At 63.7% G+C, this 20,590-nt stretch overlaps 1 protein-coding gene across 1 annotated transcript; it reads right to left on the reverse strand.

Moving 5' to 3' along the window:
• Positions 1-1,724: 1,724 nt before the first annotated feature.
• On the reverse strand, positions 1,725-18,731 carry WDR1 (WD repeat domain 1). The gene is made up of 15 exons (XM_055139681.1): positions 18,516-18,731; positions 17,959-18,080; positions 13,040-13,130; positions 11,035-11,182; positions 10,276-10,456; positions 7,743-7,820; positions 7,464-7,544; positions 7,100-7,333; positions 6,909-6,998; positions 6,640-6,794; positions 6,351-6,438; positions 5,058-5,168; positions 4,337-4,510; positions 3,270-3,414; positions 1,725-2,510 (listed from the first exon to the last, which is right to left on the reverse strand). The coding sequence occupies exons 1-15, from the start codon at positions 18,529-18,531 to the stop codon at positions 2,404-2,406; spliced, it is 1,821 nt and encodes a 606-aa protein (XP_054995656.1). The 5' UTR covers positions 18,532-18,731; the 3' UTR covers positions 1,725-2,403.
• Positions 18,732-20,590: the final 1,859 nt, after the last annotated feature.

The following is a 20,590-nucleotide window of genomic DNA, read 5'->3' on the forward strand; positions in this document are numbered from 1 at the left end:
AACGCCCTTCCCAGTCAACCCGACTGCCACTCCAGTAATGCCATCCCTGGTGGCGAGAAGCAATGCAGTTTGTTAAGCCAGCTGGCACTCCCTGCGGCACCGACCATGACAGCAGGGGCTATGCTCTGCTTTCTCCAGGCTGGCTCAGCTGCGATCCCGAGATGAGCACTGTGAGACAGGCTTGAGTGCACAGCCAGTCCCAGCCCTGGGCATGGAGGAGCGTGGGCGCTGGGCTCCAGTGTGGTCTCATGGGACCACCATCTCCTCCGCCTTGTTTGTGACACCCAGAAGATACCAGTTCTTATGTGCAGCCCATTAGCAACGCTGGCACTGCATTTGTGCTCAGTGTGAGCCCTGCAGAGTGCCAGTGTCAGCATTCATCTCTGCAGTGACCTGAGGACTCAGTGGCTCCTACATATGTGCGCACATACATGCATGCACACACTTGCACACAGTTCTTCAGTGTTCCACATGCCTTTAGTATCTGGGCCATTGGCCAACCTGTACACTGTTCATGGGGTCCCTCGGTCTCCATCTTGGGGGCCACACCTGGCGGTACTCAGGGCTTACTCCTGGCTCTGCCCTGTCACTCCTGAGGGTTCAGGGGACTGTCCAGGATGCCAGGGGTTGATCCTGGGCCGGCCATGTGCAGCACCCTCCCCACTGTACCATCATTTTGGGATCTCATCTCCACGCACTCTTAGGCCAAACTATCGTCATGCTTTCAGCCTCTGGATTTTGTAGCCCTAGTTCCTGTCTGGGGCTACCGCTTCTTGGTGCTCTGTTCCATCCACTGTCTGTTCTGGGATGAGGGGAGGCTGGGACTCACTTCACAATGCTCAGGGCACCACGTGGTGCAGGGGTTGAACCAGGGTGTCCACATGCACAAGCACCTTGACCCGGCACATCACCGCTCCCCACCACTGCCCTAGACTTAAAGGTCAGGGCTGGGGCCGGAGTCCAAGTCTGGCTGTCAGTCACGCGCATTCCCAGCATGCACACGCACACAGCCCCCCACCCCCCAGTTCCCACTGCTGAACAGGGGAAATGGGGCCTGTTTCTGGGCTCTGGTCTGTACGCCCCCCATCCTGGCCATCACAGACCAGCAATTAAATTCCTCCCGTCAGCTGAAGCGGCAGTGTCACCTTCTGAAGAGCAGAGTGTAAGGGCGGTGGTGGGGGGCTGTGAAGTGCTCAAGACAGGCTCTGACTGAGCCCCAGGATACAGGGTGGGGACCACCATAACCACCCCAGCGGTGCCCAAGGGGCCCCAGGACCCATGGCCCTGGCTTACACCCGGCCTTGGGATGGGACTCCCTGGCCAGGGGTGCGCAGCGCTGGCCCGCTGTCTGGCCACCTCAGGTCAGCTCCTCCTCTCCTTGGGACTCAGGCGGGAGGCAGGCAGGGATGGGGTTGAGACAAAGGAGGTGTGACACTGGCCTGGAACAGCAGGTGGGGGGGTGCAGATGCAAGAGTGCGGCCTCAGCTTGGGCTGACGTGCCGTGTGGTCCCTGTTGTTTCACAGAGTGACGCGCGCGCCAGCGGATGACTTCTCTGCGTGCCCGCTTGCACGTGTGCACAGCGCAGTGGATGGCCACGAGCCAGCGTGTGCACAGGCTCACACAAGCATGCGCGCACACACATGCTCATGTAAGCACACATGCACGCACATAGGCTCACACAAGCACGCGCGCACACCCAGACACATACACACACACGTCCCTCACCAGGCTTTTTGCTGCTGTTTAATTTCTGCACTGAAAAAGAAAAGTGAAAACATGGACAGGAACATTACAGCGACTCCATCTTTGCCTTTAAATTAATCTCTGCTCTTGGGGGGCGGGAGGGGTTAAGAAAACGCATGAGAACATCCACGCAGGAGGGTGGGACGGGGTGTCAGGGCCCGGACCCCTGCCCGCTAGCTGGACTGACAGCAACAATTAGGGACATGTATATAAAAAATCCTCACGATTCCATTCCTGAAACCAAGCACGGAGACTGATGGTGAAGCAAGGCTGACGGGGCGCACCCCGCCACTCCGCCCCTGCGTGCCGGCCTGCCACCAGGACCCCTCACTGCTGGGGCCGGAAGCTTCTCGGGGGCAGTGGGTTGAGCCTCCCTCGACAGATGCAGGAGCCACGGGGGGATCTGGACGGTGTGCTTACGAGGCTCCGCCTCTGGAATGTTCCGCACTCAGGCTGGCCCTGGGGGTCAGGGAGGCCCCCTCACCGCACGGGTGCTCGTTATCTGTCATGTGCAAACTCACTGTCTAAAGCTTTCAGAAGGACGCTGAGAGAGAGGAGCCCCTGCGGAGACAGGGGCCGGGCGCTGCTCCCTCCCTCCGGGCAGGGCAGGGGAGAGCAAGAGCAGGAACGTCCAGTCCCTGACCGGAGGGCGCGGGCCCTCAGTAGGCGATTGTCCACTCCTTGACGGAGGCATCGTGGGACGTGGTGACCAGCGTGTGCTCATCCAGCCAGGCCAGGCTGCTGACGTGGTGGAGCCGGTGGGCGTCTGCAAAGACAGGGACAGGCTTGGAAGTCCAGAAACGAACACAAACACGAGCTTGACCCAGCCCACCCCGGGACATGCCATTGTCCTGGAGACGACCAGGTCCCCTAGTGCCCGCTCACAAGGGAGCGGAAACCCTGTGCTTTGAATAGACAGACTGACAGAGCCACAGACACGCACGCATGCCCCGGGTGTAATGATCTGAGAGGCAATGTGTCTGGGGAACAGGCCTGTCTGCGGGGGGCATATCCGATCACCTCACGGATGCCTTAGACATGGATGCAGGGGGCCTTACGCAGGAGTTTCTCTCAAGCTCAATTCATGACACAGCAGTGCAATGGCCACACCACACACACACCATGACTGTGACAACTGACCGCCACACACCCCACTGTCTAGTGGCCTCCAACCATCTCCCTAGACCCTGGAGGTTCTGGCTTCTACCACCCTTAGGTGATGAGGGGGGACTTGCAGGCCTTAGGGAGAAGCTGGTGGCAGCCAGCTGGCCCTATCTGCCCCGCCCACTGTCACAAGGCCCAGGAGGGAGCCCCAGGTCGCCTGTGCCCCACCTGGGCAGGTCCCTTCCCTTGGCCCCCCTGAACCTGGACACAGGTGCGCCCCTGCCCATTGCCCAGCTCCTGGGCCTGGCCCCATGCCGGCGCCCCTAGTTCTGGTGCCATGCAGAGCCCTGGACCCAGCTGGCCCAGACTTAGACGCGAACCCAGGGAGGCTGTAGAGAGGGCATCGCGGGGTGGCAGTCACCTTGGATCTTGACCCTGGTCTCGGGATCACTCAGGGTCCACACGTACACCATCATGTCCATGCCGCCCGAGGCAAAGTGCTCGTTGTCTGGGGACCAGGCCAGGCAGACGATCTTTGCGTGGTGCCCGTAGAACACGTTGTTCTCCTAGGGATCGGGTACAAGGGACAGGAGGGATCAGAGGAAGCCAGTGCTGGCAGGCCACCCCCTAACACGTGTGACAGTGATGTGGCTGATGGCAATAGCGCTGACCCGGGAAATTGGGGCTCCCAGGCAGCCCCCTTCCCCTGCGCAGAGCCGGCAAGGGGCCCTGGGCAGCAGTCGCCCCGCCTTGCCTGCCTTCCCGTGTCCAGGGAGCACTCGGCGCCTTGTAGGCCAGCAGGGCTACACCCCCCCAAATGCTCAGGGGCTCCAGCACAGTGCTCTCTCTGGCTTCGTCACGTCCAACCTGAGGAATGTGTAAGGGCCGGCGCGACAGCGCAGGGCCCTGGCACCTCCTATGTCTGCGGCCAACCCAGAGTCCTGGCACCACAGGGTGTGTGTGTGGGTCCCAGCACTGACCCACTGCTATGGCTGGCCTGGGAAGATGCTGCCCACCCCCCCATACAGAAATCTCCAGGTCCTCAAAACGGGAGGCAGCAAAGCCTGATGGGACAGCAAGGAGAGAGGCATTGCATGTGTCTGAGGTGCCGTCATAAGGCACCTGACGGGCAGCACACTGGTCAGCAGGGGACAGGGGAGGTGACGGAGAGGGTGAGTGACAGCAGGATCTAAGCGCTCAGTGCCCTTCACTCTACCCAGGAGGAGCTGGGGCTTCCTGCGTACCCCCCCAGCAGCCTCTCCCATGCTCAGCAGGTTCCTGGGGCCAAGGCAGCCCCAAAGGCAGAGCAATGGCCATGGGAACACTGAGGCTGAGTGCGGACACAGAGGCCCGCGCCCAGAAGTGCCCTGCCGACCTGTCGGGTGCTGACACCCAGAAATGACCATTCCGGAAAGAGAGTCCAGCCAGTCATAGGGTCCTTGTCCTGGCTCCCTGCTCACCTGCCTGGCATGACCCCGAGACACTCACCGAATAGCCGTCAGCCACGCTGAAGACAGTGACCACCTTACTGGCGTCGCACACGGCGAGGAAGGCGCCATCGTGGGAGTAGGCTAGGTCGGTGACGGGGCCCTTGGCCTCCAGGAGCTTGTCCTCGGCCTTGAGCGTGGAGCCCAGGATGGAGTAGAGGCGGACATTTCCGTCCTGTGGGTGAGAGAGCTGTGGTCACGCCTCCCTGGGCAGTGCTCACAGGCTCGCCTTCAAGGAAACCCGGCACGCCTGAGCCCTCGGCTCTCTGGGCACCGAGTGTGGTCCCCTCCCCAGTAGTCTCCTGCCAACTCCCTGCCAGTGGCCCAGGCAGCCCCTCCGGGTGCACAAGTGTCCTTAGCCGGAGCCCAAGGGCACCCGCTGCCCAGGACGCTGTCCCTAAGGCACACACTGCTGGCTGACAAGACCAACAATACTGGCCCTTGCAGGGACACTGGCCAGCAGGAATGTTCCAGGCACTCCGGCCAGGGACGACATGACCCTGGAGGCATGACAAATCCCAGATGCTGTCACTGTCCAGGGGAGGCCCTGCACATGGTGCCAGGGGTCCTGCTATGGACAGGACGAGCATGACCGGGCACCAACACACACGCTGCAGGCAGTGCCTCAGGCTGCTTTCAGGGACCCCGGGCACCGCACCCTGCTCTATCCTGACACCCCTCTCTGTCCTCATAGCAGAGCTCCAGGTGAGGAAGGGGCTTACCGCGCCCCCGATTGCCACCGTGTCACCGCCGGGGTGCACGGCCACCACCTCAGGCTCATAATCCAGGCTATCGATGCTGAAGCACTTCTTCTGGTCCTTGAGCAGAACAATCTAGAGACAGGACGATGGGGGAGGGCAGAATGGGGTCAGCGAGGGGACCAGACATGCCCCCGACACACAGCGGGGCCCAGGCTGTGTCCTCCGTCCTCAAGACAACAACTACTCTCCTCTTCACAGCGTGGCCACCCACGCCAGTGTCCAACACTGCCCAGCACTGGCCATACTGGTGACACAGGGGCCCCTGGGCCCTGGCTGCAGGTTCTAGCGGCACTCTCACCTAGCCAGGGGCCCAGCGCCTCTGAGGACCCCCCACCGACTCCTGCAGGAGCCTGGGCTGCTAGCCAGCCCTCCCCTGTCGGGGTGAGGCAGGGCTGGCTGACCTCAGTGAGGGTAACAGTCTCAGCTTGGTCCTGGCCCAGCCAAGGGCAGCCTAGAAGGTTCTGAAGCTTGGCCCCCTGTTGGCAGAACCTGAATTCAGGGCCAGGAAAAATCAAGTTTCTGATCCCTGGGAGCTAAATGGGGCAAAAGCCCACCGGGCATGTCATGGGCGGAGAGGGCGGGACCTTCGTCATACAGAGTAGATGGGAGGGGTCAAGGACCCACAGAGCCTAGAGTTGGGCCCAGACCCACGCTCACCAGTCCACTGGGGAAGAAGGTGTCCTTGCAGCCTGTCTCTGCAGAGACCATGGTTCCCATCCCGCCGCCACCCCATGTAGCCATCTGGCCTCAGCCCAGGCCCATGGGCACGTCCCTGGCACTGCCCATCTACGGCTCCTCCCATGGCCTTTCCTGAGGGTGTGCAAGTCCTCTGCTGCCCCCTGCTGACTGCCGAGGTGGCTGCTGACACCTGTCCACGGGAGCGGATGAGACACGGAAGCCACTCCCCAGAGAGAGCCCTGAGCAGAGGCCAGGCCGGAGGCACAGTGACCTCGCCCCTCTCCTGGGGGAGTGCTCAGGCCTCGGCCCCAGATACGGTGGTGAACTGAACGTGGAGAGTGGGCGCAGCCAGGAACGCTGCCGTGGCTGGGCAGGGGGATGTCCTGCTGGCATATGCAGGTGGGGACACAGGCCCGCGGTCCTGGAGCTGCAGGAACCACAGCCCCACTCCACACACACCTGGGGCCTGAGCTTGCTGCGGCCCCCCTGCAGTGGGGTGAAGACACTGGGTGCAGGGACCCCAGACCAGGCCCCGGAAAGCCCGTGCCCACCTGCACTGGGCAGCGAGACCCGTACCTGGCCGATGCAGACGACCACGGTGTAGCCCCCAGGGCCCACGGCGACACACTTGGGCTGCACATCCAGCTTCACGACGCCCTGTCCACTGAGAGAAGGGAGAGGCCTTACTCCGAGCCCCCCAGCTGTGGTGACTTCTGCTCCCGCCTGGGATAGGCACCCGGTCCCACGACGGGCTGCCACGCGTGTCCCAGGCCTGAAGCCAGGCCTTGGCACTTCTGGGATGGGCCGCCTGGACCCACCTGCTGACCACATGGACATGGGGTGACCACGACCTTTGGCGGCTCACCTGTAGTCCCGCAGGCCCAGGCTGGTGTAGCGCACCGTGTCATCCATGCTGCAGCTCACCAGCTGCCCTGCCTCGTCCACGGTCATCCGGGACACCTGGTTCGTGTGGCCCTTCCCTGCAAAGGTGTCGTTCTCGCCCGTCTCAGCATCCCAGTAATGTGGGAGAGTTAAGGAAAAAGGTTGCCGAGGCCCCACCCCAGGGCCCGAGCGCGCAGGACAGGCTGCCCTGAGCAGGGTGCGCGCACTCCAGCCCGTTGGGCGTCAGAGGATATTGATGTGGCCATCGTGGCTGCCTGAGTAGATGTAGGACCGGCCCCCGTTGCTGTGTACCGTCAGACACTGGATGGACTTGCTGTGGCCCTGTGAGGACACGGCACGGAGCTGAGCTGACGCCCCGCCCGTGACAGAGCCTCGAGGAAGCCCGCTCAGCGCTGCATAACTGGGGCCTCACCCGGCCTCACCTTGATGACCCGCAGGGGCTTGCTGGGGTTGTTCTTGTCCAGGTAGTTGATGTAGCCGGACAGGGAGACGCTGAGCAGATGGTCCTTCTGCCACAGGCAGCCCAGCTGCTGGTCCTGCACGGTGGAGCCCAGCGTGAACGTGCTCACGGCCGATGTGGTGCCCACATCCCAGATCTTTGCCGTCTTGTCTCCGGAGGCCGAGAGCAGGTGGGTGCTGTCGGGACTCCAGCTCACCTGGTGGCCACAGGATGCACAACGGGTCAGAGGGGGTGACCCGGGCTCACCCCCCCGGCTTGTTCAGGTCTGACAAGTCAGGCCAGGGGGTCCTGTCCGAGCCCGCTCAGCCCCCCACCCGCGTGCTCACCGCATAGATGCCGCCATCGTGCGCCTTGCTCCCGCCGAGCGCACACACCTTCTCCCCCGTCTTTCCATCGTAGATGAAGATCTTCCGAGAGAGAGGAACAAACAGGGGTCACCCGGGCCCGAGTGTGCACCCCGCCCCATGACGCTGCCCTGGAGTCTGCCAGCGACTGCGACTCAGACAGAGGCTCTGGGTTGGACCCGGGCTGCTTCTGCTGCGGGGCTGTGCCACCAGGCCAGCGAGGCCAAGCTGGACAGCAGAACCTGCGCGCCGCCTGCTCACCTGGCCGTCGGCACTGGCCGTGGCAAATCTGTTCCCGTCAGGAGAGAAACGCACGCAGTTGACGAAGCGGCCGTGGTCCTGCAGGAAAGCGGTTACGCACGTGAGAGCAGGAGGCCCCCTGGGGTCGGGCCAGGCCCCCTCCCAGCAGTGCCAGCACTCGACGGGGCCCGACGGGCATTTGCTGAAGGGCCTAAGTTTTGAACAGACAAAACAGAGCTCCCCAGGGAATGAAGGTCTGCGTAGAGAGGGGGCCCAGGACGCCTGGGAAGCCACACCCCTCGGCCATCCCCGCTCTCGGGAAGGCACAGGCGCTCGGCATCCCGGGAGCACCGCGCCGCCTGCCTCCTGCAGCTAACCCCCAGCAACACGGGCTCTGCCCTGTAGACATGACGACGGTCAGAGCATGGACACCCTGTCCTGTGCGTGGAAACATGACGCCGATTCATGCCTTGGAAGGCTGCTGCGGTCTGGCCCCTGCATTCCTGTAGGGGTGCACCCCGAGCAGGACGGGTCCCCTCATGGGGGAGCTCGGGACCCTGACCCAGGCCTGACTCCTGCTCTCACACTCGACAGCACGAAGTTATCGCCTCAACTCTGCAAGGCCACGCCCCCCAGAGCAGAGCCAGGGCCAGCGCAGAGCGTGGCAGGGGGACACGGGAACCGAGGGGACCTAGATAGCGGCTGACGGCAGCCAGCCCAGACCCGCTCAGGCAGGGTTCCCCAGGAACCTCCGGACTCAGGCCAGAATGCTCCCTGCTAGAGGGCGCCAACCCCACGCCCCGGCCCAGTTCCCAGAGAGGAGCCTGCACCCAGGCTCGGGTTCAACCCCTCGCTTCAACCCAGCATTCCGCTCAGGCTCCCTCGGCTTCTGGAACGTTCTGGGCGCAGGGAGCACCAATCATCCCCGTCCCAGCTGCCAGAAACTGTCCGTCATTCTACCGCAGGGCTGGGGCGCACAGGGGCACAACCACCAGTGACCATCAAGACACCTTCCGCCTCTGGCCACTAAGCAGCTGTGTCATGGGTCCCTGCGTGGGCCCCTGGCAGTAGCAGCAGGCAGACCCCCACCCTGCCGCCCCACCTCCCCACGGGCCCTCGGGCTGTGAAGCCGCTGGGTGTCCTGACCGAGACCTGGCCAATGCAGGCTCCCGAAATAGCCAGGCGGGCGCAGGAGAGGAAACTAAAAATAGCCCCGCCACCGGGAAGGCAGGCCAGCCCAAGGGGAGCAGGCCGGGAATCTCGGGGGCCAGGGAGGAGGGCGGCAAAGCAAAAAGCACCCCTGAACCCTGCCCCCTGCTGCCAGGCTGCTGTCTGAGGAAGCTGCCCATCTGGGGACGGCCTGGGGGTACCCCCCCGCAGGGAAAGCACTTGGGGTGGCCGTGAAGCCGACGTCCCCAGGCCCAGGTGCGCCTGCTACTCCCAGAAGCCTCAGTGCTGGCTCACCTGGCTCCAGCCAACGGACACCCGGACCACAGACCCAAAGGACACTGTTCAGACCATGGAGGCGGAGGGCGGGCGGCCATGGAGGTAGCGCATGCGCATTTCACTGTGAGCACAGCGGCCTGCGGGGCCTCTTGGGGTCAGCAGGGAGTGGTGCTCTGCGCAGCAGCGCACTCTGCCCGCAAACTCCCGAGGGGAACACGAGCCATGCTGGCCAGACTGATGGATGCCGCCAAAGTCCTTTCCAAGCCAAAATCTGACAGCTCCGTGCCCCTCACATGACCACTGCCCACCAGGGACCTTCACCACGGAGCAGACGTGGCAGCTGCCCGGGGCCCGAGGCCCCCCTGCCCTCCACACCACCCAGGCCCTGGGCGATCACTGGGGGGTCCTGCCCTTCCCTCCCACTCCCCGAGCGTGCTGGCATCTTTCCTGTCTGAATCCCTGGTTGACTCTGGGGCCATCCCCAGCTCAGGGGGCAGCCCGCAGCTTTGGGGTGGTGGCGTGAGGCTCGAGGGAGGGCATGCTGGGAAGGGGAGGGGAGGGAATGTTCCAGCAGACTCCCGCCAACTCCACACTCAAACCCACGATCCCTCCTGGGAAGGAACAAGCCAGGACAGAGGCACTGCTGTTGCCATGGGAACCCTTCTCCCCTCCCATCCCTGACTCAACGCCTGGACCTTCAGCCTGCCAAAGCCTCCACCTGCTCAGGGGGGCAGCTCCAGGGCACTGTGATGGCGGGGCCCACACCCCGCTCCCACACGGCACCTCCGCTGGGGCGGCACGTAGCTAGCCCTGCTGCTCACCAACTGCCGTGAATCACCAGTTCTGCTTCGGGCATAGGAACTCCCAGTGCTCGGCCTGCCCGGCCCTGGCTGAGTCCTCCCGTCTCTCAGAGAAGGCCAGAAGCCTGTGATCTGCTGGCCAGGCCGCCCTCCTGCCTGTGGCCTTGGACCAGGGGCAGAAGCGAGCACTGGGCTGTCCCGCCAATGTCCTATTCAGTCAGGAAACCAGGATGGGCCCATGCTGAGTGGCACGTGCCAGGCCCTTCCGAGCACCTGACCCCCTGCTGCCCCCCAGCCTGGCCACTCACGCCAATGGTGAACTTGAACTTGAACGGAGGCCCCTCAAAGAAGGCGGCGCAGTTGTCATCGCTGCCAGTGGCCAGGCGGTAGGGCCGGCTCTGCTTGATGTCCACACTGTTGATGACCTTGTTGTGGCCGGTGATCTCACCCACGGACGAGCCACTGTCCCACAGGAACACGGCTCCGAACCTTTACCAAAAGAATAGCCATGGTCAGGCTCCACCCTGTGACGCTGCGGGGTGGGGAGGGGCGGGGCGAAATGTGGGTGGGGAGGGGGCCCCAACTTTTCCTGTGCACACCAACAGCGCGACACACATGCGACTGCGTCAACATGGAGCCGAGACCTGAGACCCGAGCGTGGAGGGACATCTCGGGTGTCCAGGCCCCGAGCGGCCTGAGGGAGGGCAGCTAGCTAGCAGGTGCTGGAGAAGTGCTCATGGGGCCCGATGTCACCTAGGACAGCGTGTCTGCTGTGAGGAGGCGTGCAGAGCCCCGACCCCCCTGGTGGCAGGGGCCCCCACCCCTCACTAAATGCATGAAAACTCTGGGTCAAGTGTCTCCGGGGGCAAGTGCCGAGGGCACAGCAGGAAGGGGGCACCCCACAGCACATGGAGCAAGACGGCTGAACTGACCCGGTGTCACCACCTCAAGGGACAACGGCGACTGGAGTCCCCACAAGCACTGTGGCTGGAGCAGGGGCAGCTCAGGGCCACCCCCGCTGGGAGGACCCAGGAAAGAAGGGAAGGACGGGCCAGCAGGGCACTCACTTCTCCCTTCCTTCCCCGACCACGGCGATCCTCTTACTGTCTTCCGTCCACGCAATGTCCTTGATCTTGCCCGCGAAGGGCTGGTACTCATACTTCAGGAGATGCTCCTTCTGCGTGGTGTCCCAGATCCGCAGCTTCCCGGACACATCTGCAGGCACAGGGGCTGCGGTGACCCTTGGGCCTCGGGTAGAGTGGGCACAGGGCAAGGGGCCGGGCCCACAGGGGCAGGAGCAGCCAGCCCCCCACGGGCCAGGCCTGGGCGTTCCCTGCAGAGCTAGCAAAGGGGGCTCAGGTGCTAGTGACCCACCCTGGCTAGCTGCCTGTGCTCAGTTCAGGGCCCGCCCGCCCGCCACACTGAGCGTGTGGGACCCCACCAGCCAGGCGGACAGGAGCTCTTGCCACGGGTTGGTCACAGAGAGCCGGGCCGCACCGTCTGCCAGCCTCCACTGTCACCCAGATGCACGCGCCCGAGCGGCTGCGGCCACTCATGCCTGGGGAGGCGGCCAGGCACGGACAGTCAGCATGGGCAGAAGCGGGGTACGGACAGGTTTCCACATCAGCCGCTGAGGGGGCAGCCCAGCAGACAGACTGGCAGGGGCAAGGCTTTGGGGCAGAGTCCAGCGACCGGCGGGATGGCAGGGGCAGCAGTGCCGTGAGGGCAGGACGTGCGTCAGGGCCCGGCAGCTGCACATGCGCACACTGGGCAAGGGGGTCCCAGCTGCTGGGCTCAGGCGGGGCCAGGGCTGCCGCACCGAGTCATGAGTTCGGGCCAAGCAGGGCCCTGCCAGCCCTACGAGTGCCCGAGGCGGGGGAGGAGGAGAGGGCACGCCTCCCCCGCCAGACCCGCACAGCCTTTCGTTTGTTCCTAGGTGGCTGGGGTGTGAAGCTCTGGTGCAGGCCGGAGGCATCACAGATGCTGGGCAGTGCCACTGGGGCCCAAGGCCCCGCACAGGGCAAGCAGTGCCCAGACCATGGGCCCCCCGTGAGAGCACTGTGGGGGAGGGTGGGACCCAAGCACCAACAGCCCCCAGGGCACCCCAGACAACTGCGTTGTGCCACAAATAGCTCCCCCAGAGCAGAATGGGACATGGGCTAGGCTGGGGAAGCGTCCCCTGCAGGAGACCCTGGGAAGTGCAGAGGGAGCCAGTTGGGTGACTCAGGCAGTCTGACACACTGGCTATTTTTAGCCTAGAGCCTCATGGCGTGAGAAGGATCCACCGTCCTGGTGGAGTCCAAGGCCCAGCGGGAGTCGTCAGAGGGGCATTCTGCTGGCTCTGCTCCCCGCACTCCAGCCCAGAGGGGCCAGGGCGCAGCAGCTGTACCCACGGGGAAGAAACACCCACTGGGCAAATGTCAGGACGTGCACATTTGCCAGGTGCAGCCAGTAGGAGGCTGCGGGTGGGGGGTCTGGACGACACAGGTGGGACGCTGGCCTCACCCTGTCACCTGGTGTTGGGGAGTCGCCGAGGCCCCCTAGCATTTCTGAGGTGCCACACTGCTGAGCTGTGCAGAGAGAAAGGAGCCTTCAGGGCAGGGGGGCGCAGACACTGGCAGCCTGTGGAGGACTGGGTGGGACCCTCCCTTCTCCTGGGCCCAGTGAGGTGAGCCCCAGTCTGTGCCAGGGGACGATGGCAGGAACTGTGAGGGGCTCAGGGCATCTCAAACACGAGCCTGAGAGGAGGTGGCAAAGGAGCAACCCCCAGAGTCCTGCCAGGGCCCCGTTCTTTGCCACACGAAGCTGGGTCAGAGAGAGCAAAGGCCTGACCACCAGTGAGACGGGATGACGACCAGGTCAGCGCTGTGCCAGACAGGGAAAAGCAACCCACAGATGACCCACAGGGCAACTCAGCGCTCACACAGGACAGACATGGACATGCGAGGAAGCTCAGACCGCACAACAAGCAGCCCCGGGGGCCACTGCCCTGAGCTCTGGAATGGCTGTCCCACCCCCCCAAGGGACGCTGACCAGCAGCCACGCCCCACCCCCGGGCACGCGCACACGTACCTCCGGAGGCGATGTAGAAGCCACTGGGCGCGTACTTGGCCACCACTACCTGGTGCGCATGCTCCGTGTAGATGTCGGCGAGGGCGGGGTTCTGTGGGGGGGAATGAATATGGGGGACAAAGCTGACCACTGATACAGCGGGGAAGGTGCCCGGCCCTGCAAATGCCAATTCACGAGGCAATGCCCAGACGGAGAGACGGTAGAGGGTAGAAAGCTTGGCCTGCACCGGCCAGTCCGGCTTCCATCCCTGGCACCCCGAGCACTGCCAGGAGTGACCCCTACGCAGAGCCAGGAAGGTGCCTGCATACAGCTGGGTTTGGCCCAGAACTGAAAGAACCCCAGAAGTCCACCTCCCTGTCACCTCAGGCCCGAGTTGAGTCCAAGTGACTCAAGCTCCTCTGCTTCCTGGCATGGGGACATGTCGGCACTCGCGTGGATCCCCTAAGAGCACACGGGACCGAAGCTCCACGTCAACAGCGAGAGCGAGCACGTGCCCTGCACACAGGAACTCCAGGTTCCACCCGGGCACTGCCAGGAGCCACTGCATGCACCACACCTCGAGTACCCTGCAGCACTGGTGACCCCCCCCACAACCCGGTTTTCTCTGCTGGGCAGAATGGGGGTCCCCCATCACAACTTCTGCCCACCCCAGACTGCCAAGAGCAGACACAGACACGCTGCACCACAAAGAATCTGGCTGGGGCGCTGCCCTGAGCCCCTCACGGTCTCCCACTGCAGCACGCACTGGGAGCCCCGCTGGCTGCGTGGGCTTTCGGGAGGATTAAGGCTCGACGACCCCCCACCACCACCAATTACCATGGTTGCCCCCCAGCCCAAACCTGCGTGGACATAGGCTGCAGCTTGCAGACTCCTGGCCCTGGGGCAGAGGTGCTGTGGAGTCTCGGCCAACCCCCGTCTCCCCTCCTTGCCCTCCGCCCTGCCCCTGCAGACAGACTGTGTCCTCTGCACCCCCTGCTGTCCAGCGTGGACTGGAGCAGGTGGGGAGCCTGACCTTCCAGGATGTTTCCGGCACTGCTTTCTAGATCCTTCCAGGCCCGAGCCGGCCCAGAGCAGGGTAGCGGTGTGCGGGGGAGAGCGAGTGGCAGGCAGAACTGGCACTCGTCCACAGCCTGGTCAATGTGCTCCTTCATCTCCTCCCTGTCCTTCGCCCAGCACGGGCAGCAGCATCTGGCATGGCCGGCCACTGCCTCAGCACCAGCTGTGACCTGAGGCTCCCCACAGCTCCCGCCTACGTCCGGGAGGCGCCAGCAGTGTACGGGAGGGTGGTGGCAGGGTGTGTGTGGTGCCAGCGTTAGAGTAAGGTAAGGGGTGTGCCAGGAGCCAGAGCCATAGTACACAGTGGGGAGGGCGCTTGCTTTGCGCACTGCTGAATCAGGTTTGAACCTTATGGTCCCAAGCCCACCAGGAATGGTCTCTTGAGCACAGAGCCAGGAGTAAGCCCTGAGCACTGCCAGGTGTGGAACCCACCAAAAAAAAAAAAAAAAAAAAGAGTCCCCCAAACCAAGGAAGTGCAGACAGGCAGAGCCAGAAGGGCAAGTTCAGCCACTGTTCCAGGGCCAGGCTGGAGGCCAGCACAGCGGGCAGCGGAACCCACACTTCCAAGGCAGGCGCACAGAAGCAAGCTCCAGTGTCAGGTGTCCACGAAGGCACTAGGAGCATCTCCCATGTCCACAGGGTGAGGCAGTACTGTAACCAGGCCTTCTTCCCTTTCTTTCCCATTCACCCCACAGAAGCCTCTCCACTGCCCCATCTCCAGCTAGAGAACTCTAACTCATCCTGCAAAACCCAATCCAGCCGTGCCCCTCCCCCAGGGACCGACCATCACTTCACAGTGCAGCTTGCTCCAATGGCTCCAGTCGCTCTAATACAGTCCCAGACAGGGGCTAGATGGTTCTTGGCACTCCTAACATTCGGGCCAGGCTTGGGCTGCGGGGCCGTCCTGGGCATCTCCCTCTCCCTGGCCACCAGCATGGAGCAGTGCCAGCTTGCAGTCAGGGAGGGGCATGGCAGCTGCACCAGGAGCAGAGCAGCTCTGGAATGGGTGTCCCTGCCTAAGGCCCCAGTGGAGTGACAAGGTCTTCCTCTCTGTCCCAGTCTGCTGCCCGAGGCCCCGGGAACCCGGAGCCTCCCAGGGGCCCTGACTGTGATGTGCTGTGCCAAGACTAGCAGGGCCGGCACCCAAGCGAAGAGTGAGAAACAGACTAACGGGCTTCACGAGGGCTCTGAGTCCAGCAGGGGAAGGGGTGGGGAAATGGGGAGACCCCCCACTGCAGTCCGGCAATGTGGGCCACTAAGATGTCAGAGCAGCTGCAGATGACCTGCTATTCCTGCCCCCTCGCGGACATCAGACTGAGGACCTGCCCACTTCCTGTCCAGGACAGTTTCAGGCCCGAGCACTTTAAGGACGAGGTGAGCCCTGCTGGCAGCACCCCTTGCCTCCCCCGAGACCAGGTGGTCCCGTGCCTGGGCCGGGGGTGACTGCACTCACGCAGACCCAGTCCCTAGCTGACGCACACTTTGCCAAGCAGGTGGCGTATTTCTTCTCGGGAGCCCCGAAGTCCCAGGCTGTCGGGCACCCGAGCAGGAGCAGCTCATTGGCGCTGCCCTGCTAGGCCCCCGGCTGCTCTGGACGGGTCTTTCCTGCACTCCTGCCGCCACCCCTTCTCACTACAGAGCAACTTCCTTTGCAGGGCAGAGCAGGAGCGGGCAGGACATGAGCACCAGCTTCCCCAGCACCCCGTGGGCCTCAACAGCTGAGAACGCAATACGCGGAGTCCAGTCCGCAGGCAGTGACTCCTCAGTGTCAGATGGTGGAGGCGGCCAAGGCAGGCCGGAATCCAGGCCCAGCAAGGGGTCAGGGCAATGGAGTGTAAACTGACCTTCCAAGGCGCCTGAGGCTGACAGCACCCACGGCACGCCTGGCGCTCACCTGTTGGTGAGGACGCAGCCAGGACCAAAGGAAGAATGAGGCCGGTCTCCGAAAGGAGGGAGCTGGCAGCGTCCACCCCTGCCGGCTCACCCACCTCTGCAGTGGGAAGGCCAGGCCAGGGCTGGGGTGCCCTCAGGAGATGCCCCTTGGGTCCAGTGATGTCTGCAGACAGGGAAAGCAGGTGAGGACCGGGTTGTTCCATTACTTGGGCCAGCCCAGAACATCCAGAGCAAGGCCACAGTGCAGTGACCCCCACTTGTTCAAGTCAGACACACAGAATGTTCTAGAAGGAGCAGAAATTGAGTGCGTCAGAGGTGAGTGGCTGGGAGGAAGGGGCTGCAAGGCAACCTCCAAGGACAAGGCTGCTCAGTTTCGGCAGGAGGGTGGAGAGCCACCATGCACCAATTTACTGGAACCTTCCAGAGCCGTGCTGAGTGTAGAGCAGAGGCAAGCCAGGGTGCTGAAGGGAGAGTAGCTGGTCTCAAGCGACAGCTCAGGTGAGAGAGGACAGGGGCACACATGAGGCCACTGGCAGATATGGTGAAATGTGGCCGATTCTGGAGAGACCCCCAACAATCTACTATGCTGAAAAAGAAAACGTGGGGAGCACGCTCTGGGCTCCCGGTGGGTCCTGCCTTCGAGGGACTCCTGGGAACCCTGACTAGGCTGTGCTGAGATGTCAGCCCAGGGCAGCTCCGTCCATCTGGCTGTCCTGTGTCCACCCCAGAGCCTGCTCTCGGCTCACTGCCTCCTCCTTCCTGTATGGGCCTCACCTCCGCCCTGATTAGGGCCAGGCCCCACTGCCCATGACTGCCCGGACCACCCACTGCCCAGAGCCCAGCACGGCTAGGACAGAGCGTCCCAGGGAAGGGAAGCAGGGGTGCCTGGGCCAGTGGGCAGGTCAGCTCAGAGGGCACAGAGGGGAGCTCTCTTATTCCACTGGGCCCGACCCTCTTCAGAGCTGTAGTCCATTGTCATCCAGGAAGGGGCAGTGTGGACATGGAGATGCAGGGCACTGCCCAGGCACCCCAGTACGCTTGGGGGGAGCCAGCTTCAGTGCCTTTGATCTATCAGACACCGTGAGCATCCTTGGGCCACATCCAGTCAGGTTCTCACCCTGAGACTGACTCCGCACCCATAGGACCTGGAAGAGCTGCCCTGGCGCCTTCCAGCACGATCAGTTCACCCACCCGCTCACAGGGTGCCCAGACCCGGGCAGAGGCACTGAGAGGAAGGACAGGGCCCACATGAGGCCAGAGCTTCTCACAGCTGGCACAGGGGTCTGAGGGGCTCATCCCTCCTTCGCGACTCCTAAGGCCAAGGATCAGCAGCAGACGGAGGAAGCCTCCACATCCTGGGGCCTGGCCTCCACCCACCCACCAGCTCTGCACCTGGCTGGACCCCAGATGCCGGCTTGGCGTCCACCCCCACACCACCAGGGCTGGAGGGAGCAGTGAGTGAGCCTACATCCGGCCGTGCCGCAACGGGCCAGACAAGGGGCGACCCGCCAGGGTCTGGCCACTACTCAGTGGCTCCCCCACCCTCTTTCCCAGGAAGTGGGGTGCCAACAGCCGGTTCCTGATTCTACAGCGAGGCTGGGCGTGGGTCAGCATGAGCCCAGCCAGGGCCCCGGGGCGTTAATGATTAACCCCCATTTCACAGGAAGCATCCTGTCAACCGCTGGGAGTCGGGGAGGGGGAGCAGGCGCTCCCAGGGACCAGTTAGAACCCCACCCTGCTCAGGGAGGCCCACACCAGCCGCCATGCCAAGGTCAAGGCAGCTGCTGACCCGGGCTGGCTCCTGCCTCGGGCCCATCCCTCAATGCACAGCCCCAGAAACACCTCGTGGAGCCTCAGTTTCCCCCCAGGACGGGGCCCCGCGGGGGGCCGGGCCGGAGGGGGGGGCGTGGCGTGCCCGAGGAGTGAGGCGGAGGGGGGGGGAAGAGGAAGCGGGGGGAGGGGGCACTCACATCGATGTTCCTCAGGATGACGCACTTTCCATTGGTGTAGAGAAAATTGTTGCCCTTGGGGTCTCCGCCGAGGATTTTGGAGACGCCCCTCTCCACCTGGGGGAGGCTGGCGAACACTTTCTCTGCGGAGACACGGGCGCGAGCCCCCGATGAGGAGCGGGCAGCCCCCTCCGGGCGGGGGGCAGGGCCCCGGGCGCGGTCCCCGCCGGTCACCTGTTGCCGGGGCCAGCAGGGTCTGGACGCGCCCGGGGCTGGGCTGGACTCGGGGCGGGGGACGGGAGGGCGGCAGCGGCGCGACTTCCTGGTCCGCCTTCCGGACTCGGGGTGGGGGGACATCCCGGGCGGCCCCCGCGGCACCAACCTGGGGCGCCCCTCGGGGCGGGGGGTCATCCCGAGTGTCCCCCCCCACCGTAGGCGGGTGGCGCCACGATCGCCGGTCCCCGGCCTCCCGCCCCCGCCCCGGCCGAGCCGCCCTTCCCGCCGGGCGCCCCCGGGACGCGGGTGGCCACTGCGGGGTCCCCCCCGCGGTCAGCGCCCGCGCGGGCCGCCGCACTTACTGATCTCGTACGGCATCCTCGCCCGCTGGCCACCGCCGGCGCCGCGATCAGAGCTGGCCGAGCCCGAGCCGAGCGGCAGGAGGGGGACACGGGCCGGGAGGCGGTGCCGGGCGTGCCCAGGGGCGCGGAGGGGGCGGTGCGAGCGGCCGCGGCGGCGACTCCGGCTCGCGCCCTGCCCTGCGCGCTGCCGCCGCCGCCGACTCGCCGAACCCGGAAGCGCGGCCCCGCGCGCGGCTCGCCCCCAGCTTTGACCATATATAGTCAAACGCTCGGCTCGGCCGCCGCCGCGCCAGTGCGTCTGCGCGCTCCGGGCTCCGCCCCGGAAGGCACGCCCCGGAAGTGACAACACACCCGGGCCCTTGAAAAGGCGCTGCGCGGCGCGCTGCGCCTCAGACTGATCCTGGGAGTGGGTGGGAGAGGTTGGTCGCTCGTGGGGCGGGGAAGGAAGAAGAGCGGAGGGGGGTGGGGGGGAAACGAAGAAGAGGCATGGAAACGGAGGAAGGGAATTGCGGGGCGGGCGGCTGCGGCGTCGTCGCTGGGCTTACGGAGATGCCGGGAACTGCGGCCGCGGCCGGGAGTCTCCGCGGCACCGCCTGACTGGGCGCCGCCGGCCTGGGCTTTCTGGTGTTTTTTCCCTGAAATCTTCGCTTCAGGGAGCCGCTCTGGGAAACGGCCGGAGGCCGCGGGAACTTGACGTGAGGTGCTCACGGCCGCACTCTGTTCTCTTCTCGCCTAGAAGTTTAAAAAAGTTGGGAAGAAATACTAAAGGGTGTGGCGGGGTTTCTAGAGGCTTTGGGATAGCTAGGGCTTAAGGAACGCGCAAGGGGAAAAAGCTCCTAAGATTGAGGCAACGACTTCTTGAAGACGCCTGAGGAGAGGCGCCATGCGGGAACCCCCTAGTTCGTTGAGACGGCGGCGCCGCTTGTTCTCGGGGCAGGGAGCCTGCAATCTCCCGTAAGACTCGAAACTCGAGCTGGGAAACTTTCGGGTGGTCCTCTTTTTGCGGTCGGGCCTTGAAGCGTTCCGGGCTGTTTTCCTCCTGATACCTTCACTACAGGGGAGTCACTCTTGAAAACGGGAACCTAATATGAGCCGCTTCCCTCTCAATACCTCCCCTTCGTGCGCTTTCTAGTCTCCAGAGCTGGGCGCCCCTGTCCCCTACTCTTGGCATGTTCAGCCCCCTTATATCTTCTCTGGATACTCGAAGACTTTAATCGACTGTAAACCTTGAGCAATTCCTGAGGTTTAAAAAAAACTGCAGGAACTTCACTTTGTTCCCTAAACTGACAGCTTGAAGCCCAGGAACTGATAATCTGCCTGTGAACAAGGCATTTAAAGCACCAGCAATAAGGGCATGCGCTAGGACCCCCTGAACAAGGTCTAGGCACTGACGTAAGGGCATTCACCTGATACCTCCCTCTTAAGGGAATGCACTAGCCACCCCACCCCAGTTCATAAGGGCAGCACTTGCCCCCCTCCCCCCATGTGGTTTGCATTGGCTTAAGGCCATATGCTTGCGGCCTTCTCCCCACCCCCCATTGAGAGTGACCTGTGGTTCCTCCCCCCCACCCCCTTAAGGGAATGCACCTGGGCCCCTGAGTGAGGGCTTAAGGGCATCACCTGGGCCCCTGAGTGAGCGCTTAAGGGCATGCACCTGGCCCTCCTGAACCAGGTTTTGGCACTGCCTTGAGGGCATGCTGGCTAACTCAGCATTTTCTTGGTGACTTCACTAAGCCACCAGCTGTGGCACTTGAGCCTTTCTATTGACTGTGCTCTAGTAAAGACTACCCTGGCACAGGTAGGGCCTCCAATGGGCTTAGCATGTTGGTGTATGAACATGAGTCTAGAAGTTCATGTCCTGCAAGATGGTGAGACGTTGACAGAGTCCCCCAGAACTGCTAGTGTGACTTGGAAGTTCCCTGCTGAGAACCAGGATGGGCCTGGAGATGCGGGTACTGGGCCGGGGCTGCTGAAAATGAGACAAAAGAGCAAACTCTGCATTGCCTGGACCCTGGCAGGCAGGAACCCAGGTCTCCAGGACGTTCTAGTTTGAGGAAGTCAGGCTGGTGATACGG

The sequence above is a fragment of the Sorex araneus genome, chromosome 5 (genome assembly GCF_027595985.1).
Source record: "Sorex araneus isolate mSorAra2 chromosome 5, mSorAra2.pri, whole genome shotgun sequence".
NCBI classification, from domain to species: domain Eukaryota; kingdom Metazoa; phylum Chordata; class Mammalia; order Eulipotyphla; family Soricidae; genus Sorex; species Sorex araneus.